The 18,908-nt window shown below is 48.1% G+C and overlaps 1 protein-coding gene across 1 annotated transcript; it reads right to left on the bottom strand.

Annotated features, from left to right (window-relative positions):
- Nucleotides 1-2,391: 2,391 nt before the first annotated feature.
- Hoxd4 (homeobox D4) lies at nucleotides 2,392-5,003 on the bottom strand. Its single transcript, XM_052182744.1, has 2 exons — nucleotides 3,445-5,003; nucleotides 2,392-2,893 (listed from the first exon to the last, which is right to left on the bottom strand). Exons 1-2 carry the CDS (start codon nucleotides 3,869-3,871, stop codon nucleotides 2,568-2,570), a joined length of 753 nt encoding a protein of 250 aa, XP_052038704.1. The 5' UTR covers nucleotides 3,872-5,003; the 3' UTR covers nucleotides 2,392-2,567.
- Nucleotides 5,004-18,908: the final 13,905 nt, after the last annotated feature.

Below are 18,908 nucleotides of genomic sequence, written 5' to 3'. Positions count from 1 at the left end.
TAGCATCTCAAAAGACCACCCCTCCCAGCTGAGGGGCAGAGCTGAGATTTATAAACAAAGAAGTTGCTTCTCAGCTTAGTTTCCAAAGCAGTGGAGCTATGGTTGAGAAGAAGCTGGAGTTTTCTTCAGGGAAGCACACTCTTGACTTTTGACTTTTCTTTGGGGCAGGAGGAAGGAGGGGTTAGTATTTGGTCTGAAGCTGGGTGAGTAACCAGAACTTCTGAGGAGAGGGGGAAAAATCTATATAACAATCTCCATAGTGGCTATATAGTTGAATATTGTGAAAATATACACACTCCATCCCAAGGATATGGTTCAATGTATGCTTAGATTTAGCTTTTAGAAAGGGTATTAACAAATTTCCAGTTGGCCTAAGGATAGTGCCTCTTTTCAAATGCTAGATCCAAAGACTGTCTCCATGTTAGTGGGGGCGGGGGGGGGGCAGAAAGAAGGGTAGTCAGAGTCCAAAAGGTTAAGGGTTTAGAGGTCAGTCCTCCAGGCTGAAATACAGCTAATCGAACAGAAAATTTGTCCTCTGGGTGAACCTGATTCTGTAATTTAGCCGAACTTCAGTAAAATACCTTTTCAGCTTCTCAACGTGAGGGCGTCAGAAAAAAGACGTCTTAACTATGTATGAACTCTGTGCTTTTTGTCACAGAAACAATGACGCAAATAATGCAGGAATATCCATCTTTAATATCCCGACGTGGTGATATTCAAGTATTGCCATGTGCAAGTCTGAGAGGCAGGCTCACCCCAAGGAGGAACAAAGAGTTTTCCCCAGGGTCTAATACAAAAGACCAAGGCTTGGAAGACACTTCAGAGAGTAGAATTTCAGCCTAGGGACTCCAGAGAATCCCTGCCCTCACTCTCAGCAGATATAGAACCAAAGAACAGGCCTTTCCCTTCTCCACCTAAGTCTATTTTAAAAACAACCCCTGCAACTTTCTAAAGTGTTCCGAAATTCAAATACCACCACCACGGATCATAGAATTAAAATTTAAACTTGCCCTTCCCCCATTTCTTACTTTTGTGTGAGTGTGTGCGGGGGGGGGGGGGGGGGGACTACAACCATGGGTCTCTGTTTGGAGTTTTGGGGTTCAAGCTCTCATTTGACTATATAAACCCTGTCGTTCCCTTTGACCCTTATCCCTCTTATCCTTAAGGGTTAGAATTTTAAGAAAATGAGACTTGAGCTTTTCCCAGGCACAGAATAAAAATAAATAAATATCAAAACATCTTTCTTCTTGTTTGAGATTGTTTTGAAGTTACTATCTTCAAGGTAAAGAAGTGGGCCCAAAAACTTTCAGAGTTTTACAATTTCTGCTTCTAATTAATGTCTCTTCAAAAAAATCAAGGGAAATCCCTTTAAGATCAATTTCTGTGGGCTTCTAGAGTCTATTAGTTTCTTTTTAAAAAATAAGCCTCCCTTACCTACCCTCCGTCTCCCTACTCACACACCATCTCCGTACTGGCCATACACACAATCCTATAAAATGCTGCTATTTGGGGTAGTTGGAGCACTTGGAATCTAGTTGAAATAGAAAATTCAGACATTATCTGATGACCCAGAGCATATAGGTTTGTTTTCTTTCCCCAGAAGAAAATATTAGACCATTTGTTTCTTTCTTCCCCCCCATCCACCCCCCTTCTTTCAACCATCCTGAACTGCTTGTAAACACAGCGCTGTAGAAGCACATTCGGGAAACACGTTTTCAAAAACTCGGTTTTCCTGGATCCTTGGCTTCCCTCTTGAAGGGTTAGGGCCTCCTCCACATATCTCCAGGGTGGGTGGTTTAGGAGGGCAGAGCTCAAAATCCGGAATAGGGCCAAAAAGGAGTCCACAGCTTTCTAATCCAGGCCCCTGAAGCTCAAACCTATTCACCATCCTAAGGTTTTTGGCACGCAGGTGTCGGTTATTTTCTGCAGTCCATTCCCCCCGAACAAATAAATATTTAAGCAAATATAATCTAAACATAAAATAACCCGTTTCCACTTCCTTCTTAGATTTATTTCTTTGGGCATGGGCCACTGGGAGCAAACCATTTCTTTTTTATCACAGAAGAAATTCTATAGCTAATCCAGAAAGTTCTGATATTCTGGCTCAGCCTCACTCCTGCTTGCCCTGAAAGCACCTAGCACTGGGTGCTGGCCTTCTGCCTCAACTCCCCCACAGTTACTAAGCCACGCAGTTCCCTGGAGGGGTGGTGTGGAGGAGACTGTCCCGGTTCACACTGAGATAAAGCCCCCAACCTTCATTTGCAAATTCAAAATCCAACAGCAGAGATTTTCAGGAGTTTAATGACTCGCCAAGGGTTTATGTTCTCAGTAGCTCCTGCCATATGAGAATCTACTTACAGAAGCCCGCCCACCCTCCCACCCTTCCCCACTTTAGGGAGGGGGCTGCCCTCGGGCAGGAAGGTAACCTAGTCCGAGGGCGGCCTGCAGGTCCCAGGTCCACCCCCACAGTACCTTAGAGCCCAGTGAGGTGACAGCAGGCCCCGCCTGCACCCGCAGCTTCGCCTCAACCTGGAGTGCAAGAAGGGATGGGCCCAGGGTCCCCACTTCTATAAGGTCGTCAGGTCCGTATGGTGGTCCTTGGCCATTGGCTGCAAATGCTGGCCCGGGGCAGCTGAAGAGGAGCAGGAAGATGAGGAAGAAGACCTGCCCTTGGTGTTGGGCAGTTTGTGGTCTTTTTTCCACTTCATCCTCCGATTCTGGAACCAGATCTTGATCTGGCGCTCAGACAGACACAGGGTGTGAGCGATTTCAATCCGACGGCGCCTGGTCAGATACCTGTTAAAATGAAATTCCTTTTCCAGTTCTAGGACTTGCTGTCTGGTGTAGGCCGTCCGGGAACGCTTGGGCTCTCCGCCGGTGTAGTTGGGGTTCACTATGAGACAAAACAGACAGGACAGCCAGGTCAGAGCTCAGCCACTAGTTAGGCCCCAGGCTTGCCTCTGCCCTCACTTCCTGGCGCGTCTCGCAGCCCTGGGCGCCCCCCCCCCCGTGCTCCAAGCTGGCCAGCTCCCTCCCTCCCTCCCTCTCCCTAAACATACATCCACTCCCACTAAGCCCTTCCATGCCCCCACTCCCCACTCACAGGTCCTCAAAGGTGCTCCCTTGCCCCTGGCCCACCAAGAGCTCGGGATCTCCAACATTTTGGAAAGGTCCTCCTTTGCTCTGTGTTCCCTCTGCTGTGGAAATGGAGCCCTCCCCCACTCCACCCCCATCCCCACCCCCTTTTGCGCCCACAGCCAAGCAGCCAGCCACATGGTCCCGGCCTGCTCCCTCAGCTATAAAAATTTATGGAGAGAGTAATTGCGGCGCCCAAGGAAGCTTCCCAAGCCCCCACCCATTCGCACCCCTTCCGGGGGGGGCCCAGGCCAAAAGATTTAAGTAGGTTTGGGGGAGGGCTGCGAGGTCGCCGCTCCGGCTCCTTACCCGAATTCACGTGCACCTTCTTCATCCAAGGGTAGACCACAGCGGGCTGCTTGAGTGCTGTCCCGGGGGGCGGCTGCTTGGGGCCGGTGGGCTGGCTGCAGGCCCGAGCGCCAGGCAGGGGCGCAGGCGGGGGCGCTGGGCACGGCTCTCCCGGGGCACCGTAGTGACTTCCCGGGCCGCTCGGCTCCTGTCCGTGACCCCGCGCGGGGAGCGCTGAGCCAGGCCCGGGCCCACCGCCTCCGAAGGGTTGCTCACCGAAGTCGGGCCGTGGGTAGAGCCCCGAGGGCTGGAAGTCGGCGCCCTGTGCACCGCTGCCGTAGTAGTCGGTTCCCTGCTCGCCTAGGTAGCCACCCTGCAAATATTCCTCGCACGGAGGAAACTTGGGGTCCACGTACTTAGAGTTCACCATATACGAACTCATGGCCATTAATTTCAGAAGGTAGAAAATACTAATTTTTCTCGTGTTGTCTTTTTTCTCCTTCCATTGGGCCCTCCTACTTGCTGTCAACTGAATAAAGTTGGGCGGCCATGTGACCAAGCCAGCCAATAGGAAGAGAGCATGTTTATCACCGGGTTGGTGAGCATCTCATAATTTTCACAAATTTAACTAAATAACATACGTGTAGTCAAGTGACTTGCCATGCCACGTTTGAGAGTCCCTGACAGATGTTAATATAGTTCTGATTCTATCCCCAGGACCCCAATTTCTGGCAGGTAATCTTAGCTTTTGTCTTCCACTGACTTTGCTAACCTCCCGTATCCTCCTCACTCACCATCGCCTGAAACAGCCCCCAGAATGGGCATAGTTCAAAGAAGAGTGAATTCTCCTACTGGGGTGCAAAATAAGGAAAAATGAGTGTGGGCAATGTGGCCTCCGAGGTGGGCAGAGTCCTAGGCAGGCAGCCTGCCTGACCAGCTGACAGGAGTCCAGGGCTCTGACATACAAAGACCTGTCCTGGCTTTGTCTTCATCAGGGTCACCCAAAAGTTACCAGAATCTGGCGGACCTGAATTGAGTTAGACAATGAGTAACCGCTATGCTTTTCTACAGTGTCCAGGCTGGGCTGTTTCTAGTTGAAGTTGGATCTTGCTGGTGTGGCAGGAGGCCCTCACAGTACTAGGTCTGGAGGCTGAGGGTTGGATCTGGTTGGGACGGTGGGGAGAGGGACCTTAACCTTGCCTAAATGTACCCCAACGGTCTCTGATGGCCTTTTTTCCTGTTTGTTTTCTTCCCATACAAGGGTCTTAAAAGCAGGTGAGCCCCGTTTGGGTACCTTTGTATCCCATGCTCCCTCAGGGCAGGGCTTCTTCTGCTGCTTTGCCCTTTCACCCCACTCTCTAAGACCCTAAAATCTGGCCCTTTGGTCTTACACTCAGGCAACTACTTAAACACCTACTGGAACATCTATAGGAGTTTCTCCAGGAAAGGGCTGTACAATTCCGTCAGGCAAAGTCGACCATCCTGGAGTCTAAGGTAATAAAAAAGAGAGAGGTGGCTTGCCGGCTGGCTGCCAGTACTCTCCCCGCCTTAGTCTCTGGCCATGTCGGAGATATATGAAGTTTTTGCATCGACCATATATTCCCCTAGAATCGAATCTGTGACTATGTGGGTACCACACAAATTCGGTTCTACAGGGTATATATAGACAACGTTACAACCTCGGGTCCTACCCAGAGCAGACATTCAGGCAGCTGCCAGACCTGATCTCTTCAGCACAGCCACCAGGAACTCCCCAAGCCTGGCTTTCAGAGATGGTGCAGGTAGGCACGGTGCATTTCTAAGTATTCCTGCTCCGCTCATTCTCTTGCCAGGGTCGGGGGCTACCAAGCAGCTGAGCAGCCAGGACCTTCTTCTTAAAAAAAGAAAAGAAAAGAAGGGGATTTTTTTTCACCCCAGAGATGGCGGCTTTATTGCCCCTCCTCAGAATCCAAATCTCCCGCCTCCTTATCAAGTGGTATTTCCCCAAAAGAAGCAAAGGCCCTAGCAGCAGAAAGGGAGTTTTGAAAAAGGCAAAAGGGATATTCTTCAGCAAATCCTAAGCCAAGTTATTGGCCTCAGCTAATCCACTTAGAATTCGAGCATTTACCTTTCTGGGCCCTCAGCCCCGCCGGACTTTCAGATCCCGCTGCTACTGCTTCTGCTGCTGCTGCTGCTGCTACTGCTGCTGCAGCCCCGGAGGCAGGCGCTGTTTGCGGCCACCGAGCCTCCCTGGGCTGAGACTGTCGAGCTAATGGTGAAGGGCAGGGCGAGGGGTCATTCGAAATCATTTACAAACATATCACAAAGTTTCATTATTTTTGCTTTGCCGACAGCAGCACAGAAGAGTACAAAAGTTCACGAATTTCGCCGCCCCAGCGCCTCCGCTGTCCTGGGCTTGCCCCTCAATTCAGGGCATCAAGAGCCCAGATGCACTCTGGGGCTGGGCTGATTTCAGGGGCAGAGGGATGCCCTGGCCTGGGCCAGGCTTTTGGATGCCTCATAACAGATTGAAGATGTCCACATTTCTAAGTATTGTTTTGATCCCTTCCTCCATACTTCAAAATTCACTTTCAAGTCCCACGCCTTGATTTTGATGGGGTGGGGCAGGGAGACTCCTCTCACCATATCTAGCAAAATTAGATGCTCAGTTTTACTCTGCACTCTGCTCTTCCACGCCCTTCTACCATCTTTCACTATTTCGAAGGGATTTCCCAGGTGTCAATTCTAAAAAACGGTTAAAATCTGTTTGTTTAAAGACTCTCCCCCAGTCTATCCTAATGCCAATCCTTTCGCCCATGGACCCATGGACAGGCCTTGCTGGGGACACTGGGCCTACCTCAGCTTTATCCAGACAAATTGGGGAAGTCCGATGGGTTGAGTGAGGACCAGGATGAGTACACACATTTTCATATTTGTTAGACATTGTGACCTGCATTTCACCTTATTGCTCGACTTGTTCAGACAGGTCAAAGCCAACAAGTTATTGATGAACAAAAGCGTTAAATATTCACCTCCCTCTCAACTGCCCATACAAATGCTTTTGATCTCTCCGGCTTTTTGTGCTGGAGAGATTTTTTTTGCAGCTTCGAGGCGCCAGATTTGGGCATGCAAGCAAGCAGCCTGGGCAGAGATGAGCCCTCACAGCCAAGGGTGCCAAGGAAGGGGGCAGGGGCAAGACCAGAGCGAGGCTGGGGAGTCCAGATTTTTTTCATCATGGAGCCAGGTTCATTATGTGCAGGCCTGGTTCATAGAAGGAACTACAAGCTGCGAAGGTCTCTACTTCGCCTATGAGCACAGGGGCCCAGGGAAGAAACCTTGGCCCTGAGCCCATTCTCAGCCTCTCTGACATGAAGGGATGATATCTCACCAGAGAGGGAGGATGCCTTGTCCCGGTGGCCCTTACCAATCTACTCTTCCATTAAAATTAAAGGACTTGGGCTTTACAGTGAGTGACAAGCCCTTACTATTTCCTTGACTCTCTTTCTAGTGCCAGCCCTTTTAATGGCATCCAGAAGACATCACCAGCATTCCTAGCTTCAAACTTCAGAGCCAAAGAACTGGAGTCCCTGCCTCTGATTCCCACCCAATTCCACTGGACTCTGGAGTAGAGTAGAAATTCTTCAACTGCAGCTAAGAAGAAACAGAGGTGAAAAGAGAAAGTACTCTTCTTGTTCACCTGGTGTCCCAAACCTACAACTCACACCAGTGAAGCTAGGACCCAGAGAGGGACAAGAGAGGAATACCTCATCCGCTCAGAAGTTATAACCCTTCCTGGAAGCAGGCCAATCCAACACACCCAAGGCCATTAGGGGTTATATGTTTGTTTCTGTTTGGTATCAATCAATTTTTAAATTAAAGCACTTATATATACAGCAAGAGAAAACTGAATTAGACTGAGCAGAGACAATAATGGCTGGACTGCAGAGGGGGGACTCGGTTGCCTTGGTGTTGACTGGGTCAATTCTAGCAGTTGTAGATGCTGGCCTGCCTGCCCGCAGTTCGTTGATAGGGTGGACTGCTAATGAACTGCAAGTCCGCTGCACCTGTGCGGAGCCAGAGAAACCTGGCAAAGGCCTGTATGGCCCAGAGAGGTCCGGAAGACAAGGGCGATCCCCTGCGGTGCGTTTACTTGAGCAGGTGACTGTGAACTAGGCCCCAGAAATACTTCCTAAAGGGTCAGCCTGGAGCCTCCTCCCCTCCCCAAGAGAGTCCATTTTGGCCTGGGGAGGCAGCTCCACTCCGTAACCCTCCCATCCCATCTCCGCTGGCGCGGACCTTCCGCCCACCACCTCCCAGTGTAAGCCCTTTCGTTACTCCTCCTCGGAAGAAAGGGAAGGTACTTACAAGTGGTCTCCCTGGCTCTCTCTCCCTGATGCTCCAGAACCTGTTGCAATGAAAATGGAGTCACTCAAATTTCACAGGACAATAAAGCATACCTAGACGACAAGCAGAAAGTGGCAAGGCCCAGACACTCCACCAATACCTAGAACTTCTTGCTTCTGGCGACCGCCAGAACTGCGCAAAGTTCTCCCCGATAGCATCCTCAAAGGCAGAGAGCTAAGGGGTATGGGTGTCTGTCCTGGTCACCAACCCTACTTCACTCACGCACCCTTGGGCAAAACCCTACCAGTTATGCCGTCTGACTCAGACTGCCTGAGGCAGGGTTTCCCTAGTGGGAGGAAAGGGAAGTCAGAAAATAGGCCTTTGTGCATTTCCTTCTGTTGCGGGACGGGTGGGTGCAAGTCCACTGGTGAGCCTGCAGACATTCTATTTGTCCCGATCCCGATTTTGCTCCCTCTGGGAAGAGTTCAGCTGCCCTCCTTTTCCAGTTTCAGGTTGGTTTCGAATTCCACCCCAGCATCCAAACCTTCATTCTCCTCAAAGAGCGGGCAGGCATGGCAGGCAGGGACATACTTTTTTTTTTTTTTTTCATGTCTCCAATTCAAAACAGTCATTTCCTTCCGAGGGCAAAGGAGAACCCAAAAGATAATCAGAAAGGAAAACTGATGCCCAAGGAAAAGGATCTAGATCTTACAGAAATGGTCTAAAATATGATCTCATTCTCTCGGTTTGACTAATATGTTAAACATACCTGCAGGAGAACCTACAGACCGATCAAACAGAACAGTGGTTCCCCAGGAGCTCATGTCCATCCTGAAGTTTTCAGTCTTCTAGGAACAGAAAGAAAAAAAAAAAAAAGCCCGCTCTGAGCTATCTCGGAGGTACCTCATCTCCACACCCGTCCCCGCTCCCTCCCCACCCCCCATCGCTTTCTTCTACTTTTAAAGTAGTTGCTTCACTGCTGAGAGGAGAGGGTAAGTCCTGCCTTTGGGGTAGAAGCTCTCATTTCCCAACTTTCCAGGTATACAAAGGAGAGGGAAACACCAGGATCCCTATTCTATTTATTAAGGTAGGGTTTAGGCTAAAATGAAAATTAACTTCGATAGATAGGCTTTCCCCAAGCAGAGAAGGCTGGACTCAGACCCCCTGCCCCACAACTCTAGAGTTATTGTGGACAAAGTAATAAGTGACTTACTGTTTTCCTTTTCTAGTGAGTAGGGTAGCTGAGAGTAGAGCTGTCTCCTGAGCCCGCTGCTGGCCGGAGCCTCTCACTTTCCTATCGCAGCTACAGAACCAAGCATCTGCACTTGTATGCTCTTAACCTAATTTATGGTGGGAATTATATTTTGGCTTGTCAACTCTCAAGCCATAAAACAAAGTTTATTGGAATCACGTGCTTGTAAATAGCCACTCAGGTCCCTTCTCCGCAGAACCATAAATAACCTTTGGCTTTAAACTTTTATTCACTAAATAAAGGTCCACTGCAACTGTTCCCTTGGATTTAAATAGTTCCAAATATCCAGAATGCAAGAGAGGTCATATTCATATCAATACCCCAGGCTTTTCAACTTGCATCTTTTCAGAGAAAGCTGTTTAAATTGGGGGATAGTGCTATTTGGAAAAGGCTGGTTGGTAGGCATGTCCTATGACTCTGGCTGCATTCACTGTGAGTACCATCAACTCCTTTATTTCAATCATTTTTTAGCATTCGATGTGGTAGAGCAGGAAAGACAAAGGCCACTTCTTACTTGCTTATCGAAAAAATTGGAAATTATTTGAGATTTTGCTTGATTCAATAGAGAACCCTGGCTAGGGGAGAGGCTGGGTGGCCTTGGGGGTGGGGAGGCAGCTGGGGATTACACTTAGTGTCCTCTGTATTGTTGTGGATGGGGCTTGGTGAAAGTTGAAGATTGCCACATGCCTAGAGGTTTTTATAATTTGCTTAGATCTGAAAGAGAAGCCTTTGCAAGTGACCAAACTGCCTAAAACAGCAAGATCTGAGGTTTGGTGAAGTGAGAAAGTGGGGAACAGCCCCCACCGGACTCTGGCAAGTAAGGCTCTAAAGAAGGTTATAAAACAGTAAAACAGTCCTGGTGTGAAGGGGCCGGGGTGTGGGGTGTGAGGAAGCACAAGAGGCTCTTAAAGAACCTGAGCCTAAGACGTCAGATGTGCACAACCCCACTGTGTGCCCAAGGCATTTAGAGCAGTGCTCAAGGGTCCCTGAAGGCTTGCATCTGAGTGGGCTCTTCAGTAATTCCCCCCCCCCATTGCAACCCCCCCATCACAGGGAGAGACTAAGACAGACAGAAGTGTAGGACTATCTCTGTCTATCCTGCAGAGCAATCCAGGAAAAGGGCTGGACACTCCACACCGAGAATGTAGCTGCCTCTGCTTGTGGGAGATATGAGAGACAGGAGTGCGGGATGGTAGAAGTTCCCCCACCGCCCAAGGAGAGGCACAAACAAGAAGGGAATAAGAGAACTGGCCCCCATCACCCTTCAGTGGCCCTACAGAGGTGCCACAAACCTTATGAAAATGTGTGATCTTTTTTTTTTTTTACTACTCTGATAAAATAATGGATGTGCTGCACAGATTTGTAACACACACACACACACACACACACACACACACACTGATTTATAAATCAAATGTACTTACAACCATTCCTATCAGAAAACCCCACAAGCCCAGAAGATTCTTTGTATAAAGATCTCTTTGCATGCTAATTTCCAGCCATTTGCAAACCCACTTGCTGATTTGACTCTCATTAGCCAGAAAAAAGGGGGCTTGTTAGTTCAGACACTAGGACTGCCATTTATCCCCTCTGACCCTTAAAAAAAAAAGTCCCATCAGCCACGTAGAAAGACTTTTGTCGGGTTTTCTTTTGTTTTGACAATCGGTGGCATATTTTTAAAGTGAGGGTAGAGATAATCCTTCAATTTTTGAGCAATTTTGAAATGAAACATTGCTAATCACCTGAAGGAGATAATGAACAACGGGGCATGGAGAAACGTTTTCATTTTTAGGATAAGATGAATCAAAGGGTAGCTGGTTTTCCAAGCCTCTGTGATGAGCCCTTTGTAAGAAGGCCTTGAGACCTGGTGGATGGACAGGGGTGCCTGGTATCTGGGTGGGGGTCAGTAGTTACTTTTCATGGAAGAGAGGTGATGTCTGAGACATGCTTGCAAACTTGACTATAGGGGCCACAGGAAGATGCAGCCTCCTCTGGGTGCTTATGGGAGGGAGGGACAGGAAATGAGATCAGGTGTGAGAAAGTGGGGGGAAGGGAGAAACACATTGAGGCAGACATCTTTGTTTTCTGATCTTAGAGCTCAAAGGCAAAGGATTACGAAGCAAGTATGTGTCTTCTTCCATCCCTTGTTATTGGGTCACACCTCCAGAGGCCTAGGTTTTGTGAATGAAAGAGAGAGAGTAGGGGTGTGGCAGAGAGGATTTGAGCATAGGTGGGAAAGTCTTCTGTACTAATGAGCTTTAGGTGCCCCAGAGTTTCTCCACCCAACCCCTGTAGTTAAAATTCCTTCTAGGAACTTGGGAATGCTAGACAAGTGATCAAACTCTGCGCCTCAGCCAACATTCTGTCTCCCAAGGACTTTAAATGTTGGTAGTTGTTCCGGTCAACAAGGAAGGAAGAAAAGAGGGTGGCCCTCCTGTAAAATCTGTAAGAAAGCTGGGCAGTGGTGGTGCAGGCCTTTAATCCCAGCAAGTGGGGAGGCAGAGGCAGGTGAATCTCATGTGAGTTCAAGGGCAGCCTGATGATTTCCAGGACAGTTAGGGCTACAAAGAGAAGCCCTGTCTGGGGGGGAAGGCAGGGTGGGATGGGGAGTAACAAGCAAACAAGAAACAAAAAACAACATCCAGCACCTAAAAAGAAAAAAAGAAAAGGAAAAAAGAAAAGAAAAGAAAAAAGAGAAACCTGTAAGAAATTAGTTTCCCAGTAAACTAGGACCTGGGTACTCTGGGTACTGTCTCTTCTCATTTAGCTAGAGCCGATCCTGAGAATTTCTTCCCTATGGCCTTCAGTGATATAAGGTCCCCTGTAAGACTTCCCCAACCCAGATGCTCCCAGGAAAGTGGGAGGGATGGAGTTCCAGAAGACATTATCAGATATTTCAGGCTCAATACAGGTCAACCTTCAATACACCCTAAAGAGACTCATGCTAATGTTGGCTCAGTAAGAGGCCTGTTGCCTAGAGAGGGTATTGAGCTCTCAAGCTAAATGTTTGCACAACAAATCAGGACAGGTAGGGTGAAGCCTTGGTTGAACAAGGAGTCTACCCAGGCCTAAGGACACAGGCTAAGGTTAGAGCCAGAGAAGAACTGAACAGGGATTCCCAAGCAATGGAGAAATGTGGTTCTGTCCTCCTGGCACTACACGGCTGAAGTTCCTCTCAATGGAGCTACAGACTAGTTTCAAGTCCTCTATAAGGAAAGGAAGATCCTAAAGGACAAAGCTCTCGGTAGGATATAAGAACCTTTCATGGTAGAAAAGGGCCTGGAGGCAGGATGTCTGACTTGGGGTCAGAGGCTAGAATAGACTTCAGTGGTTCTAAGAAGAGTATTTAAGTGCTAGGGAGGACTGGGCTAGATGGCATGGGAACTGGATGGCCTGTAGTGTTGCTCCCTTAGGCTAGAGATAGGACTTTACAAGGCACAAACTGCAAGGAGAAGAAATTCTGTATGTTTTCAGGATAATCTGACTCAAGACACTTGGTGTAGTCAAGAGAAGTAGCTTAGAAAATGGTGGTGGAAGCCAGAGCTAAAGAGGTGGGAACCTGGTCTCTGGGAGTGTACACACACATGTACATACACACACATGTACACACAGTGCACACACATGTACACACGTGTACATACATGTGTGGATTAGAACCTGAAGCGGTGTTCATGAAATTCTTCATGAATGAGAAGAATCTCAACCAAGTACAGAGGCACACACCTACACCCAAGCCTCACACCTACACCCAAGCCTCACACCTACACCCAAGCCTCACACCTACACCCAAGCCTCACATTTGGGAGGCCATGGCAGGATGGTTGTCAGTTTCTGACAAGTTTGAGCTTCCCAACAGAATCCAGTCTCCAAATTTTTGTTTGTTTCTTTCAAGAAAATGGAGAGCCTTTGAAAACTTGAAGGATAAAAGTGTTTTTTCTGAAAGCACACTTTGTTGTTAACTTGCCTGAGCTAGGTCTTGAGTTTAGCCACAGCTGTGATGCCTGAATCACAGGGTGGCGCAGGTAGATGAAACCAGGGAGAGGGACCTGGCTTTTTGCTTTCTTACCCCATCCCACTCACATTCCAGGAGACTGGGATGCCCTGGAACCTCGGGTGGGTGTGGCTAACAGGACAACAGGATGATACTGGAAGGGACAGGAGGACCTGACAGTGGGCTTAGGAGAGACTGCAAGCCCTCAAAAATACAACTATTGGAGGGTAAGGCCACCTGTTAAGGAGCCAAGAACACTTTCCTCCTGGGCGGAACACTGATGTGTGTGGGTACCAGACACCGAGATCTGAGAGGCCATGGCTGATGGGACCTGACCAAGATTTATTTTATTTATTTTATTTATTTTATTGTTTTGTTTCATTGAGACAGGGACTTGCTAAGTAGTCTAGGTGGCATCTCAGCTCCATTTAAAGGCCAGGCTGGCCTCAGAGTCAAATGTTGACCCCTCTGCTGCAGCTTCCTTAGTGCTGGGACTATCAACATGAACCATCATGTCCAGTTCAGGTCTCTTTTATCCTCTATAGAGCTCAAGGATTTAGTGAGAAAACCAGCTAGTCTCTTTTGCCTGTAAAAGCCAAGATCTTACTCATGAGAAAGCAGGGCCAATGCTCTTAAGGGTTAAGCATTAAAATTGTAAGTGCCAATGCACTTTCTTAAGTACTTAGCCAAAAAAGTATGCTCAGCACCTTTAGAATTGTGCTCAGTACAAAAGTAACATGGAAGTAAAAAATCAAGACATGCGTGGTGGGCTTTCTCCCCATGGAGACCTGGGAATTGGAGGGGAAGGATTGCTGTAAGTCCAAGGCCGGTCTGGTAACAATGACATTCTGTCTTAAAAAAAAAATAATGTAAGATCCTCATAAGGACTCTTTTTTGTTTGCTTGCTTGTTTTTCAAGACAGGGTTTCTATGTAGCCCTGGCTGTCCTGGAACTCACTCTGTAGTCCAGGCTGGCCTCAAACTCAGAAATCTGCCTGCCTCTGCCTCCCAAGTGCTGGGATTACAGGCGTGTGACACCATGCCTGGCTCTTCTTAAGAACTCTTGATGATACTCTTTATTATTCCTACTTTCAAAGGAGGAAACAAGCTCAAAGAAGCTGCCCTGCTCACCTAAGGTCAAGCATTAATTGTAGGGTTTGAATTTGAACTTAATTAAGCCTGAACTTAGCTTAGAACCTGACCTTTGAGCTCTCAAAACCCAAAGTGAGGAATGCATAGACCCTGTAATTTCATGCATAAAATGGAAGAAATTACTCACCTATATTGTGTGGTAACTTACAAACATACACACACAAACCCCAGACAGTCATGGTTGTAGGCTCTGGGTACATCCAGTGTAGACAAAGAAGGAACTCAGGATCAGGAGAATAAAGAGCTAAGCAGGAGACACCCTTAACCCCTAGCTCTGCAACCTAAGTACATATCCTCACTGCCTTGGGGAGAGTGTTTTCAGGATGCCCAGACACTGCTTCTTGACATAGGAATTCAGGGTGTTTGGCATGGAACCTAGAAAACCTCGTTTATCCAGACATTTGGGCTCACCCAGACTTTTCCTGAGAAGCATTGCCCTAAATTAATGTAGAGGGAGACATTGCTAGGGGACAACAGAGGGATCAATAAGGCCGGGTGAGTTGAGGTCATGTCACCTTTGAATCGAGATCAATCAGCAAAACACACAGTAGGCCTGCAATGAGCAAGTGGTGCGGCAATGGCTTGGGGACAGAAGTCCACACATCTCCCTGTGGAGCGAGCGCAGTGTGGGATTTCCTCAGACTTTCAGACAGGCAGAAACGTCGTAGGGCCCAGGCCCTGTTCTAAATAAGCATGATTCCATGCTGCGCTTTCCCAAGCTGCCTGTTCTGGGTACTAGGAACTTGTGACACGTGAAATGCAGGAACTGAAGCTGTTCATGGGGTGTTGCTTCTTACTGGGGTCCTGTGGTTTAGGAACAGCCTGCTCTACCACAAAATCTGGTTGCCTGCTCCCTAGAGAACAGAATGAGGAAATAACGCCCCCTCTGGGTCGGCAAGGGAAACAAGGGGGCCTTTCACCCCAGAATCAGTCTTCAGAATCCAAGACCTCAGAGATGCCTCTGTTGAGGGCGCTAGCGGATAAGTGACCACACCTTCCACCCTTCCCCTTCCCTGATTCCACCCACGTTGAGCGAGCTGAGATGGAAGGCGGGGCAGAGGAAGGGGTGGCTCTTGTGTCCTCCCGTTCCCTCCCACCCAGGGCATCTGCGGCATCGGCGAAGCCAGCGAGACGCTTGTCCTACAGCGCCTCCTCCTGGACAAAACTCCAGACAACCGAAAAAGGGACGCCACCAGCCCTAGAAAACCAAAGACCAGGCACTTCCTTCCTGGGACATCAGAAGTTGGTCCTGCCACGTCCACTGGAGAAGCAAAAGGGAGTCCTAAAGTCCTTGAGGCTACCTCTCAGCGCCCCACCCCCAGCTCAGACAAGCTTGTGACCCAGAAGCGAGCTTCTCTTATTGATTAGGAGAGGCAGGAGGGAAATCCCTCCAGTTTGTTAATTTATTTACATTTTTATTTACTTGATTGCTCTCTGCTGAGTCTGAGCTTTAGGATGTAATGCGCTGCACTGCGCTGTGCTGGTGTAACAAGATCCGAGAACGGTTGTCCCCAACTTTGTCAGTTTGAACTGGCACCAGGAAAAAAGGCCTTTTCCCAGAGCAGGCAGTGCCAGTCTGAAAAAAAAAATGTATTTCTGAGGGTCATGTGAGTGTATGTGTGTACGCGCGCGCGTGCGTGCGTGCGTGTGTGTGTGTGTGTGTGTGTGTGTGCGCGCGCGCGCGTGCATGTGTACTGTGCGTGTGCATGTGTATGTGTGTACAACTGAAAAGAAAAAAATCTACTTGCTACTAGCTCATATCTGCAACCTATTTCTAAGGTACACACACATTAGGGTGGGGTGGTTTAAGTCTAAGACTGAAAGTAATTGTAGTCAAGGGTAAAGTAGTGGCTATCTTTAGATGAAAGGCTGAATGAACAGCAAATTCTGAGAAAGGGGTAATGGATCTGGTTATCTTCTCCTATCGCTCCCTCCCCCCAAGCTGTGCAGTGCTGGGTCAATCCCTGGGCTTGGCTATTTCACTGCACATGCGCTGGGCGTGCACAGCCCCGCACTGCAGAGGCTCTAAGCAAACCCCGCCTCAAGCACTGTGCCCCGGGCTCCACAGCGCACTACTCCAGCTCCTGGCTGTGGAGGGACTCGAAAATCCTATCTAAAAGAAGCAGAAAACATGGTTTTCGTTTGCAGGAAAATCTGAATTAGTACCTAGATCAATCTTTGTAGTTTGCTAGTCTGGTTCCCTCAAATCAACAAAATCTCCATGTTGCTCATGGACACTCTCTGCATTGTCTGTGGATCAGAATGTTCACATATGGGGCACAGCTTCCCCGTCATCTGTTAATGTGGAGGGGGAACACCACCCTAGGATTAGGGAGCATAATTTCTCTTTTAGTTTTGCAAAGCTATCAAATCTAGAAGATACTTTCCTTTGAAACAATGGTATCTATTTTTATCATTTCCGAAAAAGAGCCCCTAAATTGGATTTAAATCGGAATTCCGAGTTCTTGGTTGCGTTTCCACAGCTTCCTGTGCTCCCGCATACCCTCACTGGCCGCTGCCGCCGCACTGCGACAAGGCCTAAACACCTCTAACAGCTGCCTGCCAGCCCAGGGTGAAATACTGTCTTTGTTCCGGTTTCCCCTGCCTCTTGGGCTCAGAGAACAGAATTCTGGCAAAATATGCATATTAGTAGAAAGATATGATAGGAAAAAGACGGTTGGTTTTCAGCCAGTTTTCTTGCCTACCTTTGTAATAGCGAACTTTGCCTTTTTTTCCCCCTAGCCTTTCCAGAGACTGCACTCCCAAGAAACCAAGGCCAGGACATTGGCTCCCCAGTCTATAAATAGAGGTTTGGACCCAGGACTCTGGGAGTTTAGCTCACAAGCCTCTAAGCTCTTAGGCTCTGAATAATCTTTAAATTTCGTTTCTTTTTTCTCTCCACTTTCTTTCTTTGTTTGTTTGTTTGTTTTTTATTGTTGTTAGCTTCACAGAGACAATGAAGGCAGTTGTGGCGGTCTCTTAGCCTTTCCCTGTAGAGAAAATGTGCGATTTCCCAAACACTTATTTCTCAAGTTGCAACCATTTCTTTCTAGTAAGCTTTTACTATGACCATGAGGCTGACGAAGATGCCCTCGATCCTCCATGTTTGCCCGTGGCATCACCTTCGGTGTCATCAGAACCATGTTAGTCACTGAAACAGGCTGGGCCACCAAACCCAGGAAAAAGCAGCTGAAACCCCAAATCTACAGCTTAGCCAGAAGAGCACCAAGCCCACCATGCCCACCCAGCCTCAGAACTCCAAGTCCACCCCCAGCCCCACCCAACCTCAGACCATCAAGTCCTTCAGCCCCACCCAACTTCAATGGACCTAGCTAGCTGCAGGGCCTATGGACCCAGACAAGGAGCTTGTTTTTCAAAAGGGAATGCTCATCTCAGAGGATGATCTCAGTGTTATCACAGTATAATAGAGAACTGCTTACTAGGTACAGACACTCCGAATAAAAATAAAATAAAAAACAAAAACCCATTCCAAGGACAGTGAGTTACTGACCCAGGACAATCCTGCAGACATCAACTGGTCCTCCATTTTGAAATGAGAGTGATTCCATCCTTAATGACTAAAACCGCCTTTCTACGTGTAAACCACCTATTGTTCACAAATATTTGTACAGCCAACTCTGTTGTTTGGGCAAACAATAAGGATGTGTCCATAGGCACGTTGTTGGGGACGATAGCTCACCACCACGTGCAGTCTCATGCGCAATGCGGCAGATTGTCTAAGGTTTCAATGTTTCCCTATGTGTTCATGAAGGAACAGGAAATAGGGGTTTCAAAATGCATCGTCAAATACCATTCAGAATTTTTGGGGGGTAAAAACAACATTATGTTCTACAAAGATTTTCTTTTTCTTTTTTTCCTGTGTGTTTTGGTTCAGTAGTTTCGAAGTAGGGAAAATATTGCAGTATGGTGTTTATTGGAAAATGAAAAAAAATACCACAACGCATTTGGAAAGCAAAAAGATCTACTCTTTCATTACTCTGGCAAATGAGAAACACGCGATGTTTGACCATCCAAATGCCTCGAATTTCTCAAACATCTATTGGGTTTATTCTAAAACCTGTACCAGATTTTCTGATAGTACTTCCCACTGCAAGCATCCATTTTGTAACATAAAATAGTCCAAATTCACCTGACACATTATCGAATGCGGGAGGAACCTAGCTTGGATTATTACTATTTTCCCCTTAAGAATTAGAGAAACGTTTTAAAATAACTAAAGCATCTTTATACACAAGGCCCAATAAACTACAGATCCTAAAAATTGGCCTCACCCATGAAAGACATCCTGAATACACCGAAGCCGCCCCACCCCCACCCACAACCCAACCCTTGAAAAACACCTGTTAACCTAGGGTAGCTCTGACCACCATCAAACCTCGGAAACACAGTATTCTATACCATTCGAAACCTTTACTGACCCCACCCCCACCCCCAGCTAAACTGAGGAGTCCAGAAGCCATTTGCACTTTCTTGTTCCCAGGGCGGATTGGGGGAGGGGGTTCGGGATCTGCGGGTTTCCCAGTCAAGGGAACTCTGTGGGGTGGGGGTGACGAGTTCCCTATGCACTTTTGAGCCTAGCGGGGCCCTACCTCGAGCCCCAAGGGACAAACGTTAGGGACAGGGACGCAGAGAGCTATCCCCAGGTTCTTGGATAAGGCTGGGGAAGTGGCACCCATTGCCCGATGCGGTGGCGCGGGCAGCTCCAGCGCCAGCAGGGTGGCTCTTACCCGGAGGGTGCCGAGCTGTG

Source organism: Apodemus sylvaticus, chromosome 5 (assembly GCF_947179515.1).
Source record: "Apodemus sylvaticus chromosome 5, mApoSyl1.1, whole genome shotgun sequence".
NCBI lineage: Eukaryota > Metazoa > Chordata > Mammalia > Rodentia > Muridae > Apodemus > Apodemus sylvaticus.
This window is presented reverse-complemented; position numbering and strand designations above follow the sequence as displayed.